At 34.2% G+C, this 16727-nt stretch overlaps 1 protein-coding gene across 1 annotated transcript; it reads right to left on the minus strand.

Moving 5' to 3' along the window:
* Positions 1 to 15827: 15827 nt before the first annotated feature.
* On the minus strand, positions 15828 to 16151 carry LOC139842172 (uncharacterized). Its single transcript, XM_071832343.1, has one exon. It carries the CDS (start codon positions 16149 to 16151, stop codon positions 15828 to 15830), a length of 324 nt encoding a protein of 107 aa, XP_071688444.1.
* Between the last annotated feature and the right edge of the window lie 576 nt (positions 16152 to 16727).

Below are 16727 nucleotides of genomic sequence, written 5' to 3' on the forward strand. Positions count from 1 at the left end.
GCCTGGAAATAATTATCAGAATAATTATCAACCGCCAAGACCGATTTACAATCAAAACCAGAATTATAACCGAAATATTCCATACAACAACCAACAAGGTCCTAGCAATCAACAAGTATCCAACAATACTTATAATCAGCAAAGACCGAATTTTCAAAACAAACCACCACAACAAACCGATGATAAAAAGCCGAATTTAGAAGATATGATGACGAAGCTAGTTGAAACTCAAACGCAGTTTTTCACATCTCAAAAACAAACCAATGAACAAAATGCTCAAGCATTTAGAAATCAACAAGCTTCTATTCAAAATCTGGAACAAGAAGTGAGTAACCTAGCAAGGTTAATAGGTGAAAGAAAACCGGGAAGTTTACCTAGCGATACAAATGCTAACCCCCGGAATGAAACAGCTAAAGCTATTACCACAAGAAGTGGTACAACACTTAAACCACCGGAAATACCTGTAACTTCTGATGAAACTATTCCTACTACACAAGAACCACAACCTGATCAAGATAAGGAAAAAGAACCGGTAGTTGAAAAGGTTAATGAAGATAACACAGTTAAGAATAAACCTTATGTTAAACCATACCAACCACCACTTCCTTATCCGAGTAAAATGAAGAAAGAAAAACTTGAAGCCGAGCAATCCAAATTCTTGGATATGTTTAAACAGATAAATGTAAATCTTCCTTTCATTGACGTAATTTCAGGAATGCCAAGGTATGCTAAATTCTTGAAAGATCTAATCACGAATAGAAAGAAAATGGAAGAACTCTCGGCTGTTACTATGAATGCTAATTGTTCAGCAGTGCTGTTGAATAAGATACCAGAAAAACTATCTGATCCAGGAAGTTTCACAATTCCATGTTTTCTGGGTAGTCTTAGTTCAATAGAAGCATTAGCAGACTTAGGTGCTAGTATAAATCTAATGCCGTATTCACTATACGCTAAACTAGACCTTGGAGAATTGAAACCAACCAGAATAAGCATACAACTAGCCGATAGATCAATAAAATATCCTAGAGGGATAATGGAGAACATGCTAGTTAAAGTTGGTACTTTAGTATTTCCAGTAGATTTTGTTGTTTTGGACATGGAAGAAGATTCTCAAGTTCCTCTCATATTAGGAAGACCATTCTTAAACACGGCTAAAGCAATGATAGACGTGTTCGGTAAGAAACTGACCCTAAGTATAGAGGATGAGAGTGTTACCTTTTCAGTTGATAGAGCAATGCAACAACCACAATCTGCAGATGATACATGTTATTATATTCAAACTATAGATGCACATGCAGAATTATTAGAAGAATTTCCAGAATTACAAGGAACAGGAGAATGTTCTTTAGGAGAAGGAAATGAACCAATTGATGAAGCTGAAATGTTAGCTACACTAATAGCTAATGGATATGAACCAACAACAGAAGAAATTCAAATGCTAAAAGAAGAAGACAGATATCGATATAAATCATCGATAGAAGAACCTCCGAAATTAGAGTTAAAGCCACTTCCAAACCATTTGGAATACGCTTATTTACATGGTGAATCTGAATTACCTGTAATAATATCGTCTTCTCTTACTGAAAATGAGAAATCACAACTCATTTCTGTGTTGAAAGCTCATAAACCAGCCATTGCATGGAAGATTCATGATATTAAAGGAATAAGTCCTTCGTATTGCACACATAAAATCCTTATGGAAGAAGGTCATAAAACGTATGTGCAACGCCAACGAAGACTAAATCCTAATATGCAAGATGTAGTTAAGAAAGAGATTATTAAGCTGCTAGATGCAGGTTTGATATATCCAATTTCTGATAGTCCATGGGTAAGCCCAGTTCAATGCGTACCTAAGAAGGGTGGTATGACTGTCATTACAAATGAGAAAAATGAGCTTATTCCTACTAGGACTGTAACAGGATGGCGTGTGTGTATTGATTATAGAAAATTAAATGACGCCACCAGAAAAGATCACTTTGCCTTACCTTTCATAGATCAAATGTTGGAAAGATTAGCCGGAAATAGTTACTATTGTTTTCTAGATGGATTTTCCGGATATTTTCAAATTCCAATAGCACCCGAAGATCAAGAGAAAACCACATTCACGTGCCCTTATGGTACTTTTGCTTACAAACGCATGCCATTTGGACTTTGCAACGCCCCTGCAACCTTTCAAAGGTGTATGATGGCGATTTTTCACGACATGATAGAAGAATGTATGGAAGTATTCATGGATGACTTTTCAGTCTTCGGTGATACATTTAAATCATGTCTAGTTAATCTAGAACGAATGCTAATTAGATGCGAAAAATCAAATCTAGTACTTAATTGGGAGAAATGCCATTTCATGGTTAAAGAAGGCATCGTTCTTGGACACAAAATTTCAAAAGAAGGAATTGAAGTGGATAGAGCTAAAGTAGATGTAATTGCTAAACTTCCACATCCCACCAATGTTAGAGGAGTTAGGAGTTTTCTAGGGCATGCCGGTTTTTACCGACGTTTTATAAAAGATTTTTCTAAAATTGCCACTCCTATGAATAAACTCCTAGAAAAGGATGCTCCATTCATCTTTTCAGATGAATGTATCAAATCTTTTAATATTCTTAAAGAAAAACTCACTAATGCACCGATCATGATAACACCAAACTGGAATCTACCATTTGAACTAATGTGCGATGCAAGTGATTTTGCAATGGGAGCCGTTTTAGGACAAAGGATTGAAAAACGATTTCAACCTATATATTATGCTAGTAAGACATTACAAGGAGCACAAACGAACTATACAACTACTGAAAAAGAACTCCTTGCTATTGTCTTTGCTTTTGACAAATTTCGATCATATCTCGTTCTAGCAAAAACGGTGGTCTATACCGACCATTCTGCTCTTAGATACCTATTTTCAAAACAAGATGCTAAACCAAGATTAATCCGTTGGATCTTACTCTTACAAGAGTTTGATATTGAAATTCGAGATAAAAAAGGAGCAGAAAATCTCGCCGCTGATCATCTTTCTCGTCTTGAAAATCCCGAATTAGAAGTTCTGAATGAATCGGCCATACAAGACAACTTTCCTGATGAATATCTATTGAAGATAGATTATAAAGAAATCCCATGGTTTGCAGACTATGCAAACTACTTAGTTTGTGGATTCCTTGAAAAAGGATTATCATACCAAAGACGAAAGAAATTCTTCAGTGATATAAAACACTATTTTTGGGAAGATCCACATCTGTTTAAAAGTTGTCCCGATGGAATAATACGCCGATGTGTATTTGGAGATGAAGCTAGTAAAATTTTAAACCATTGTCACACAGGACCAACAGGAGGGCATTATGGGCCTCAACTAACAGCAAGAAAAGTTTATGAAGCTGGATTCTATTGGCCTACAATTTACAAAGACGCACACCTTCTTTGCAAATCCTGTGATGCATGTCAAAGGGCCGGAAAAATAAGTCAACGTGATGAAATGCCACAAAATGTCATCCAAGTATGTGAAGTATTTGACATTTGGGGTATTGACTTTATGGGTCCATTTCCAAAATCTCATAATAATCTATATATACTCGTAGCCATTGATTATGTATCTAAATGGGCGGAAGCACAAGCTCTCCCAACTAACGATGCACGAGTTGTAGTCAACTTTTTGAAACGTCTTTTTGCAAGGTTTGGAACACCGAAAGCTTTAATAAGTGATCGGGGAACTCATTTTTGTAATAATCAACTTGAGAAAGTTCTTAAAAGATATGGAGTAACTCATAAAATCTCCACCGCATATCATCCACAAACAAGTGGACAAGTTGAAAATACAAACCGAGCTTTAAAACGTATTCTAGAGAAAACCGTAGGATCAAATTCGAAGGAATGGTCCATTAAATTGGAGGATGCACTCTGGGCTTTTAGAACAGCCTACAAAACTCCAATTGGAACCACACCTTTTAGACTTGTTTATGGAAAAGCATGCCATCTTCCAGTAGAAATTGAACACAAAGCATTTTGGGCTTTGAAGACATGTAATCTTGATTTACATGAAGCTGGACGTCTACGATTAAGTCAACTAAACGAATTAGAAGAATTAAGACATGAAGCATACGAAAATTCGTTAATCTATAAAGAAAGAACGAAGAAATGGCATGATAAAAGAATCAGAAGTTCAAAAGAATTCAAAGAAGGAGACAGAGTTCTTCTTTTCAATTCACGATTCAAGCTATTTCCTGGAAAATTGAAATCAAGATGGTCTGGACCATTCATAGTCAAAAGAGTTTTCCCATACGGAACGATAGAATTAATAAATTCAAATGGGATTGAATTTAAAGTTAATGGTCACAGAGTTAAACATTACATAAATGGTCCGATGGAAGTCGACAACGAAGTTAATCACAATTTCGACACCACAGCTAACTAAGTGTGGGGAGAATCAAGTCTGTAAAGGATAATATGTATTTCTGTTAGAGTTAGATTGTCTGTTTTCGTGTAGTTCTCGAAAATGGAACACGTATGGTCTTTCCCTAGCAGACCCTAAAGAACTAGTCTTCTCCCCCCATTCTGAATTTTTATTTTTTTAGGTTTTTACGAAATGAAGACTGCCTGTGAACTAAACCATGGTCTAATGCTACACGCTTTGATCACTAAACGTAATAATGACATACTACCAAGTGAAATAGTATCAGTAATCAGAGAAAGAATGGACGGAGTTAGAAAAGGATCCAGATGCGAAGATAATAAGTTACAATTCGGTAAAGGAAAATCAAAATCCGCAGCGAAAAGAAGAGCACGACACCTAGAAAAATGTCACAAATGCGGAAAATGGTCACATGGAGGTAAATGTTCAAATAATCAAACCTATTCAAATACCGAATTTGTTACTTTATGCAGAGACGGACCGTTCATATGTTTAGAAGAAAAGACAATGAATGCTAGAGGTTACGCCTATGCAGCCATGGAAGACCAATTAAACCGACTATCTTATGAATATAATAGATCATATAACTAAGAAATCTATTTCACAGGTATGTCTGTACAGTTTTTATTTTTATTTTTATTTTTAACCTTTTGATAATAAACGCTAATTTGTTCGCTAAAAAGTATTAAATTGGTATTAAATAAAATTAGGTTTGGCGACCGAAATTATTGATATCGTTCAAAAATTTATTACATCACTGCGAAATTTAACGTTTATTCCTAAGGTATAAATATCTTTAATCAATCAAACCAAAATATTTCAAAAATTCGTCATGAGTTAAATTAGGTCTTGGAACCGAAATTACTTTACAGAAAAGAGGGGCGCATATTTTTGATAATATTTGATTGATTAAAGTGGGATAAAAAGACAAAAAGATTTTTAAATTTATTTTTTACCATGTTTTTAAAATTAATATTTAAATCTTAAATTAATATTGTAAACTTTGTAAAAACAATATTTTTAAAATTGTAAATATTTGAAAAATTAATATAAGTTTGGTGTGAATTTATAATATGAATTTTTAAATTAAGTTTGGTGTGAATTTTTAATTTTTAAAATATTAATTTTTAATTTTATGCATTTTAAATTTTGAGTTTGGTGTGAATTTTTAATTTTTAATTTTGAATTTTATATTTAAGTTGTGTGAATTTAAAAACAAAAATTTACTTTATCTCATTAAGTTAAGAATATGATTTTTAAAATTCGTCGTAAGTTGAAGACTAGGTCTTTGAACCGAAATTGCTTTACCCGAGGGAGGGACGAGAACTTTTATTATCATTATTTTTAATCTTATTGATTTAAAGTATGCCAAAAACATTAAAAAACCCAAAAATCTTAGCTTTTAAAACAATCGCTACAAAAAGACAAATTTTAAAATTTTGTCGAGGGACGGACTAGGACATCGATCCGAAACGACCTCGTCCTAAATAACAAGGGAAACAAAATTTTAAAATTAATTTCTTAATTGTTTTATAAGTTAAAGATTATAAAAAAAAAAAAAAAAAAAAAAAAAAAAAAAAAAAGGGTAAACTCCGCGACTCGCGGAGTTTGCAGTGAAAAACCTCCGCGACTCGCGGAGGGACAAAATTACAGAAAAAAAAATAAAACTAGCTGCACGATCAGTTCACTCCCACAAACAAAAACACAGCAAAAATACTGCGAAAACCACCGAAAATCACCCCCAAAAATCTCAATTTTTAACCGTTAATCACCAAATTTTTTGCTAAAATCATGTTGAGAAGGATGATATCTAAGAACTACTCAAGAAAAACGGTAAATTTCTACACCTAAACACCATTTAATTCGAATTTTAGTGTTCTTGAGCTATTTTTCCCCAATTTGATTTTGATGCTTTTTAGTGTAATTAGACTTAAATTGTTTATGTATTATGCTTGTATAACCTAGATTGATGCTGTTTAACATGATTAGAAGTCTTAAACTTCAAATTTTGAATAATCTAGGGTTTGTGTTCTTGAGCAATTTGGGGCTTTTTGATATAGACAGGTTATGGCCGATTTTTGTCATGAATTATTGCTAAATTGAGTAGTGTAACATGTCTAGGTAGTTAAATGATCCAAACTTTGAGCCTAAACATGATTTTGAGAATTAAAGTGGACTTTTTCAAGTCCAAAATTCATGAACTTGATTTTTGAAAGATAATGCCATTTGAGACTTGTTTATTTGCTAGTAATGATTATTTTGACATGTTATTTGAGTTGAATGCTTATGAACTTGGCGAAAATTTTCGTATATGCTTATTTGAAAAAGTGTAGATTTGATAAAAATGTGAAAATGAGCTTAAGTTTGATATAAATTGATAATGTCATTGTAATTATTTTGATTGATGATTTTGCTGACACTAATGCATATTTGGATGCACAAAATTTGTGTTTGATGTGTTTTGCAGAATGAAAGGGGTGAATCTTCATCCCAAGCCCGCCATGCTCCTGCTGAGAACTTGGAACAACAGGAGGTAGATAACTACTACAAGCAGGATGTACCTCATCCAGTCATGACCTTTTCAGATATGCACTTGGAACAGTTGCACCCGAACCTGAGATTTGACAGACTTTGGATAGATTATCCAAAATATCAACGGGGTTTGCATACTCTTCATTCCAAGGTTGTTGAGGTACCAAGGGTCATAGAATGGGGACCCTTGGAAGCTGTAGAATTGGCCGGGCCAATTAGGGAATTACTGGTACAGAGGTATGGTAATTCTTCTTTTAATGACTGGATATGTTTATTCACCATACGCAGACCTGTATATAAAGTATGGTGTGAAGAGTTGTTATGTAGTATAGAGTTGAATGATCGGGTAGCTAGTTTAACCGATCGTTCTTTTATTAGATTTTTGTTAGGCGGTTCGATGCGCCACATGTCTTTACTGGACATGGCTCAGGCTTTACGTATATACACGCCTGAGGAATTAGCGTCTGCCGATTGTAGAGGATTGATACTAAACGGTAGGAAAATAGATGAAAATTTTGATACACACGGTGTGTGGAGTCAAATGACAAGCCATCACCGTTTTAAAGGGGGAAACTACTCTTATTTGGATATAGATAGAGCCGAATTAAGAGTAATACATAGGTTTTTAGCTAATTCGATTACACAAAGGGGTAAAAACAAAGAAAAGGTAAATGAACAAGATTTGTTTTACCATATGTGTATTCGAGACCCACACAGCGCTGTAAGTATACCATATTGTGTGGGTTATTATTTATCAGCTATGGTTCGAGGGATGCGTCCACATAGCATAATAGGAGGTGGTATTTTTATTACTTTGATTGGTGAATATCTCGGTGTGGATATAAGTCGGGGGGGATTATTAGTAGAAGAGCCGGAACCCCGCGACACTATAGGTTTAAATGTATACCATGGTGCGAAAGTGTTGAAGCGGCGAAATAACGCCGCAGTACGATACAATGGTAGACATCCACAGGTAGAGAGAAACCAGGAACAAGGTAATGTAGGAGGGGGGAATGAGATGCAAGAAATGCATAGGTTTATAGCTTCTCAGGAATACGAAAATGCTAGACAGAGAGCATTTGAAGATTGGCAAGTTCATCAGAACCAGATCATAGCGCATTGCCAACATATAGGTAGAAACTATATTCCTACTCCGAAACCCGTCTTCCCTCCTTGGTCGATAGAGATGCAGCCACCATATCCTACGTATGACCCTGCCGAAGCATTCTATAGCACTTATGGTTATGCGTGGAACCCCTATTGGTACCAATATCATCCTTAGTTTACTTATTTTGTTTTATTATTTTGTAATTTGTAATTATTGATATATTTAATATTTTTGTTAATATTGTAATCATTTTTATAATTATCTAACTTTTATTCTTAGATTTTAATAATTTTTGAATGTGGGGTAATAAACCAAACTTCAAAAATATGTATATATGTTTGCAGTTTATCTTATGTACACAACAGGGTAAAACAACGCATTTTCAAAGACTGGCATTAAGTTCAGCAAAAGCAACTAATTTTGACGACAATGATGCTAAATATATGTGAAATAACAACAAGACGGAATGAACAAATGATGTGCACCATTTATCATTCAGCAAACAAACGCCAATATATTTGGAAACTTTGGTAAAAATTTAATCATTTTCACACAAATCACCTTCAATAATTTAAATTGTTACTGATTTCTTGCAAATGAGGGCATTGCAAGATCTTAAGTGTGGGAAGGGGTTAAATTCTTTCGGATTTTAAAATTTTTTACTTTATACACTTGGTTACCATTAAAAATACTAGTAAAGCAGTAGTTGTATTAGAATCTAGTGCTCTCTGATAAAAAAGAACAGCCCTAGTCTTATATACTGACTACCCAATTCTAGTAAAAATTTTCAATTAAATAAATTCAAATCATGTTTATACATATTTATGAACGATAAAACTAGGTTTTAACACCGAAATTATTGTTACCTCGGAAAGGACATAAATTGAGAAACAAACTAAAATGTTAAAATTCATTTAAAATGGAATAGAGGACGATAAAAAGAAAAATAAAAAGCCAAGTGTGGGAAAATTTACCAAGTTATTTTTAATCATATGCCACATATATTTGTAACAAATAACTGAAAATACTTTTGCTTTGGACTAAACTAAACTGTTTTACCCGATGAAAGAAAAGAAGAGATGGATCTACACGATGAATCAATTCCATCATTAAAAGGAAGTAAAGTCTTCCGAAAAAGACACGCGCTTCTTGATTTAGGTCATGAAGTTGTCGTCCAGACCAGCTGTAGGTTGACGAAAAATCTAGAAAAGTCATCACTAAAATCAGCAGGAAATCCACGGACCTCAGCATCAAACAGGGTCGCCAAGTGGTCAGATTTATCCTAACCATGAGAAGGATTTATCTCGTACAATGGGGAGGCACCATGCAAATTAGCTGGATAAGACTAATGAATCAGATCCCCAGAAAGGATAATCTCCTTAAAGATTAAAAATCAGCTTTTAAGACTGATATTACTCAATCCTAGAGATTGACCTTAAAGATTGAGAATTCAAACTCATGGAATTCAATGATATCTAAACTCGAGCTTGAACGAGAAAATATTTTGATCAAAAATACAAACCGATTTGTTTTCTGAAAACCCTATTTTCAATGCGTTCATTACCATTGAACGTAAAATCCTAGGAATTCACCTGGAATTCATTAGGTCACCTGAACTAAATCGGGTGTCAACCGTAAGAACGGTGGTTGCATAGCATGGTCAAAGACATGACCTTGTGCCAGACCGACAAATTATAAGGGTGAGCTTTACTATTGCTCCTACCAAGGATAGTAATTGCGTCCGACACGTTATAGACCATAATCAAAAGCATGTCACGGGACATTGCCTTAAACAGTTGCTTGTTCAACGCTTTCCTTTACAACCGGACGGTAGTTTGCCGAAAGGTAATATACGGAACAAGTAAACTGGACGTGTTGCTTTCCAAATACAAGGTTAGCAAGTGGGTGACACAAAACCGCAAGTTTTGAGCTAAAATTTTCAAATCTGAAACCCACCAAACCCACAAAAATATTTTGCAAACACCGGTAAAGGGTTATTCCGGAAAACTTATCTAGGGTAAAAACTAGATTTCAAAAGATCAAATGTTTTCATAAAGATCCAATTTCCTTAATGGATCTAAATTTTTATAGTCATGTGGGACTGTAAACCATATCGTTACTACCATTGTTTATACCGCCGTATAGAAATCACTGATGTACAAAGTGTGAAGAATAAAAAAGTGATTCTAGTATTTCAAGACAATATTGCTTGAGGACAAGCAACGCTCAAGTGTGGGAATATTTGATAATGCTAAAAACGAACATATATTTCATAGCATTATTCCTCAAGAAAGACAAGCTTTTAGTTGCAATTGTTCTATTTACAAGAGATATTCGTTTAAATAATAAAAGGTGAAGACAAAAGACAGATTCGACGAATTGAAGACGCAAACGACCAAAAAGCTCAAAAGTACAAAAGACAATCAAAAAGGTTCCAATTATTGATAAGAAACGTCTCGAAATCACAAGAGTACAAGATTCAAAACGCAAAGTACAAGATATTAAATTGTACGCGAGGACGTTCGAAAATCCGGAACCGGGACTAGAGTCAATTCTTAACGCTCGACGCAACGGACTAAAAATTACAAGTTAACTATATATATAAATATAATATAATATATAATTAATTATATTAATTATATATATATTATATATATATATTTAAAACCGTCGGCAGCAGGAAACTCCAAGGGTGTAAACTGTAAATACCTCTCCGCGACTCGCGGAGTTTTAAGGGTATTTGGCCGCGACTCGCGGAGCCCCAAATTTCAAGTCTGGCTATAAATCAACCCGAATTCTGATCAAAATCATCATCATTTTTTCTTCTCATTCATACGAAGTAATATATATTTATATTTATAATTTATATTTTAATTTTAATTATAATTCTAATAATAAGGGTATGTTAGCGAATGTTGTAAGGGTGTAAGTCGAAATTCTGTCCGTGTAACGCTACGCTATTTTTAATCATTGTAAGTTATGTTCAACCTTTTTATATTAATCTCTCGTAGCTAAGTTATTATTATGCTTATTTAAAACGAAGTAATCATGATGTTGGGCTAATTACTAAAATTGGGTAATTGGGCTTTGTACCATAATTGGGGTTTGGATAAAAGAACGACACTTGTGGAAACTAGGCTATGGGCTATTAATGGGCTTTATATTTGTTTAACTAAATGATAGTTTGTTAATGTTAATATAAAGATTTACAATTGGGCGTCCCTATAAATTACCATATAAACTCGATCGGACACGATGGGCGGGGTATTTATATGTACGAATAATCGTTCATTTAACCGGACACGGGAATGGATTAATAGCCACTAGAATAATTAAAACAGGGGTGAAATTACATTCAAGGGTAATTGGTGTAATTGTTAACAAAGTAGTAAAACCTTGGTTTACACGCAGTCGATAACCTGGTGTATTCATTAAACAAAGTATTAAAACCTTGTTACAATTCGAATCCCCAATTAGTTGGAATATTTATCTTCGGGTATAATAATAATTTGACAAGGACACTTGCAATTTATATTTATGACTGATGGACTGTTATGGACAAAAACCAGACGGACATATTGAATAATCCAGGACAAAGGACAATTAACCCATGGGCATAAAACTAAAATCAACACGTCAAACATCATGATTACGGAAGTTTAAATAAGCATAATTCTTTTATTTCATATTTAATTTCCTTTATTTTATATTTAATTGCACTTCTAATTATCGCACTTTTATTTATTGTTATTTTATTTTACTTTTAATTATCGCAATTTAATTTTATCGCATTTTTATTATTCGCAATTTCATTATCGTTATTTACTTTACGCTTTAATTTAAAGTCTTGTATTTATTTTATATTTTACATTAGGTTTAAACTGCGACTAAAGTTTTAAAATCGACAAACCGGTCATTAAACGGTAAAAAACCCCCCTTTATAATAATAATATCACTTATATATATATTTGTATTTTTATAAAAGTAAACTAATATAGCGTTGAGCTTTGTTTAAAGATTTCCCTGTGGAACGAACCGGACTTACTAAAAACTACACTACTGTACGATTAGGTACACTGCCTATAAGTGTTGTAGCAAGGTTTAAGTATATCCATTCTATAAATAAATAAATATCTTGTGTAAAATTGTATCGTATTTAATAGTATTTTCTGCTAAAAATTAATAGTATTTTATACCCCTCTGCTTTGACATCAAACACCCCAGCTTAACATGACCACAATATTGTCCACTTTGCCCGCAGGCGCACGGCTTTTTCTTGGCGACCACACACGAGAAGCACTTTCCCAGGAGGTCACCCATCCTGGTAGTGCTCTCGCCTGAGCACGCTTAACTGCAACGTACTCGCACATCTGCTCTGCCTGTGATCCCAAAACGCGTTGTGTCATTTAAGAGTGAGTATTACCTTATAATCCCATGATCACTCATGTTCGTGGGCGATGTGGGATTTGCCTAGGGTGTTACATTCACCCCCCCTTAGGGACTCATCGTCCTCGATGAGGTTTGCCCCACCACCCCCAACGGCACATGAGTGGCTCTGATACCATTCTGTAACACCCCAGCTTAACATGACCACAATATTGTCCGCTTTGCCCGCAGGCGCACGGCTTTTTCTTGGCGACTACACACGAGAAGCACTTTCCCAGGAGGTCACCCATCCTGGTAGTGCTCTCGCCTGAGCACGCTTAACTGCAACGTACTCGCACATCTGCTCTGCCTGTGATCCCAAAACACGTTGTGTCATTTAAGAGTGAGTATTACCTTATAATCCCATGATCACTCATTTCGTGGGCGATGTGGGATTTGCCTAGGGTGTTACAATAGTTATATTTTTACTACGAAATACTATTAAATACGATACAATTTTACACAAGTTATTTATTTATTTATAGAGTTGATATATCTAAACCTTGCTACAACACTATAGGCAGTGTACCTAATCGTACAGTAGTGTAGTTTTTAGTAAGTCCGGTTCGTTCCGCAGGGAGCTAGCCATGTTTAACGCTATATTTTTAAACTATATTTGTGTGTGTGTGTGTGTATATATATATATATATATATATATATATATATATATATATATATATATATATATATATATATATATATAAGTAGTATTATTATTATTATTATAAAAAGGGGGGTTTTTTACCGTTTAGTGACCGGTTTTTCGATTTTATGTCTTAAGTCACAATTAAAACCTAATGTAAAATATTAAAAATAAATATAACTTAATTTAAAGCGTAAAGTAAATGACGATAATTAAAAGTGCGATAAATAAAAGTGCAATAATTTAAAGTACGTTAAATAAAATGAAAGTAAATAAAAGTGCAATGAGATATAAAATAAAGGAATTATGCTTATTTAAACTTCCGTAATCATGATGTTTAACGTGTTGATTTTAATTTATTACCATGGGTTAATTGTCCTTTGTCCTGGATTATTCGATATGTCCATACGGGTTTGTCCATAATAGTCCATCGGTCATAATTATAAAGTGCGAGGATCTTCGTCAAATTAACCTTATATCCGAAGTCAAATATTCCAACTAATTGAGGATTTAAACTGTGACAAGGTCTTAATACTTTGTTTAATGAATACACCAGGTTATCGACTGCGTGTAATCCAAGGTTTTACTACTTTGTTAACAATTACACCAATTACCCTTGAATGTAATCCACCCCTGTTTTAATGAGTCCATTAACTATTAATCCATCCCCGTGTCCGGTCAAATGAACAATTATTGGTATTTATAGATATCCCGCCCACCGTACCCGATTAAGCGTATGTGGTTATATATAGATACGTCAAATTGTAACCTTTATATTAAATTAACGAGGTATCGTTTAGTTAATATAAAGCCCATTAATAGCCCGTAGTCTAATTTCCACAAGTGTCGTTCTTTTGTCCAAATCCCAATTATGGTCCAAAACCCAATAACCCCGTCTTTAATATTTAGTCCAACATCACGATTACTTCGGCTTAAATAAACATAATAATAATTTAGCTACGAGACATTAAAAAAGGTTGAACATAACTTACAATGAGTATTAATAGCGTAGCGTTACACAGACAGAGTTTCGACTTAAAAACTTAAAACATTCGCTAACATAACCTTATTATTATTAAACTTTAATTAAAATTATAATTAAAATATAAATATAAATATATATTTGAGAGATAGAGAGTAGATAGTTGATATGGTGTACATAAACTCGTCCGTAATTTGCATTTTAAAGAACCTGACCAGCTACAGTACTCCATGCGATCGCATGGAGTTTCTTCTTCATGGCCATGCGATCGTATGGCTGCCTTGGACAGCTCACATCTCTTGTTTTCTTGTTTGCCGACGGTTTATAAATAATATAATATAATATATATAATTTTATATAATTATATATATATTATATTATATTCATGTGCTTAGTTGACTTGTAATTTTTGGTCCGTTGCGTCGCGCGCTGATAGTTGGTTCATGTCCCGGTTCCGGATTTTCGAACGTCCTTGCGTACGATTTAATATCTTATACTTTGCGTTTTGCGGCTTGTACTCTTGTAATTTTGAGACGTTTCTCATCAATAAATTGAACCACTTGGATTGTACTTTGTACTTTTTAACTTTTTGGTCATTTGCGTCTTCAATTCGTCGAATCCGTCTTTTGTCTTCACATTTTATTATTTAAAGGAATATCACTTGTAAATAGAACAATAGCAACTAAAAGCTTGTCTTTCTTGAAGGATAATGCTATGAAATATATGTTCGTATTTAGCATTATCAGTTTGCGTGTATTAAAATGAATAGGGTAATTATCATTATAGCGTTAAGTTTAGTTACCAAGGTGCTCTGTTATGTAGAATCTATTGATAAACTTTTGATGAAATTTTGTGGTTCATCTTTATATATATTTATGACTCGAGCAATTAAACCTATAACTCACCAACATTCGTGTTGACTTTTTAGCATGTTTTATTCTCAGGTCCTTAGACTGCTTCCGCTGTGATGTGCTTGTTGCCTGCAGGGAGTCTCTCATGCTTTGTATAAAGTTTATTGCATTCGAAACAAAACTACGTTGTGTAATAAATAATTTGACTGTGATGTCAACCTGTAAAATAAAGACTTATGTATTTTGGGGATTTGCTTATACCTAAGCACTCGCCCACATGCTTATAACTTTCTATGTTTAGAAAGTCACTTATTTTAATGAATGCAATATTTTATCAAAACGTATCAATAGAGATCAAAACCTCACTGTAGAATCCATGATTAACGTGCCGCGTCAATAGCGATTTTGACGGATCGTTACATCTCCTTTTTAGAGACTAAGTTGTTAATAAAGTTTTTGTTTTTTTTGCCAAAAAAAGAAAGAAAAAAAAACCTAGGTGACTTCATTAAAGGAAGAATACCTAATAAAAAGAGTACACTACAAGAGGTACATCAGGCCCAAACACAAAATGTAAGATCACTTTGCAAAGTGATACATCTTAAGCCTAATGAAACAATAAAGTTGGATTATATTTCCATCATAAGCTTGAAGGTTGTGACAAAAATTGAGATTTGTTGACCAAAGAAACACCTTGCGCTTGATGTTGCGAACGATAACCGAACAACGTGTATACTTTCCGTTGAAAATGTATTCGATTCTTGCAATCCAAATGGCCCACATGTTAGCGGGACTGATCAACCTCCAAAACTACTTATTTTTAATACCCATTTCATGGTACCAATCAAATGAGAACTCAAGAATCGATGCTAGCATAACCCATCTAAAGTTCAAACATGAAACAAATAGGCCCAAATTCTAAACGACCATTTGCAATGCGTTAACAAATGATCAATGGTTTCGACCTCTTCTAAACACCATATGCATAAACTTGACTGATTAACCGGTAAAATATGTCTTCGAGACAAAACGTTACGAACGAGAATGCTTTTCTTTAACGCAAGCAAATGAAATAACACGGTTTTGGACGGAACATTATTGTTCCATACAACTTTGGGCCAATCGGGACAAATAGGATTACCTGAATTTAGCATAATGCGAATGGCGTCTGCCACCATGTATGTTCCATCCGAAGCTGGAGTCCAAATGACCATATCCTCTTGATGTTCAGTATGCTTAAAACTTGCCAAAATATTGTGTAATTCTACAACCTTTAATGAGTAGTAAAGTAGCAAGGGTAATGGTAAGTGAAAATCCCACCCATCTCGAGCCACGCCTACTGAGCAGTCTACCTGAAAACACTTCACTGACCCGAGTTGTTTGCGAGAAATTAGGAAAAGTGATAGAAACTCATCCTTTAATATTCGATTATCTGGAGTCGTGCCAAAAAGAAATATTCACACTATTCCCGAGATATTTAGTAGGAAAAAAAGAAGAAGAAACTATGAACAAGAAGAAAGATCTCACGGCTGTGAGGGATAAGATAGGTTAGATGACGGGTGGATAGTGGCAGCGGCACGAGTCGGCCGATTAGGTCTCTGAATTAGACCTAAGCTCTGATTACCATGTTAAATAATAGAACCCGTGAATTCTTATTCAATACTAATGCAATATTTATATTACAATGGAAACCCTAATAAATATACAAACCCTAGTGGACCTAAGCTCACAATCGCGTTGGCTAACTTATCATCTAACACATTCCATCCAACAAATCGATTTTTTGCAAC

The sequence above is a fragment of the Rutidosis leptorrhynchoides genome, chromosome 4 (genome assembly GCF_046630445.1).
Source record: "Rutidosis leptorrhynchoides isolate AG116_Rl617_1_P2 chromosome 4, CSIRO_AGI_Rlap_v1, whole genome shotgun sequence".
NCBI lineage: Eukaryota > Viridiplantae > Streptophyta > Magnoliopsida > Asterales > Asteraceae > Rutidosis > Rutidosis leptorrhynchoides.

Bases quoted from the DNA above. Each gene is read 5' to 3' on its own strand.
- LOC139842172 (XM_071832343.1), bottom strand. From the start codon at position 16,151: ATGGTCATTTGGACTCCAGCTTCGGATGGAACATACATGGTGGCAGAC.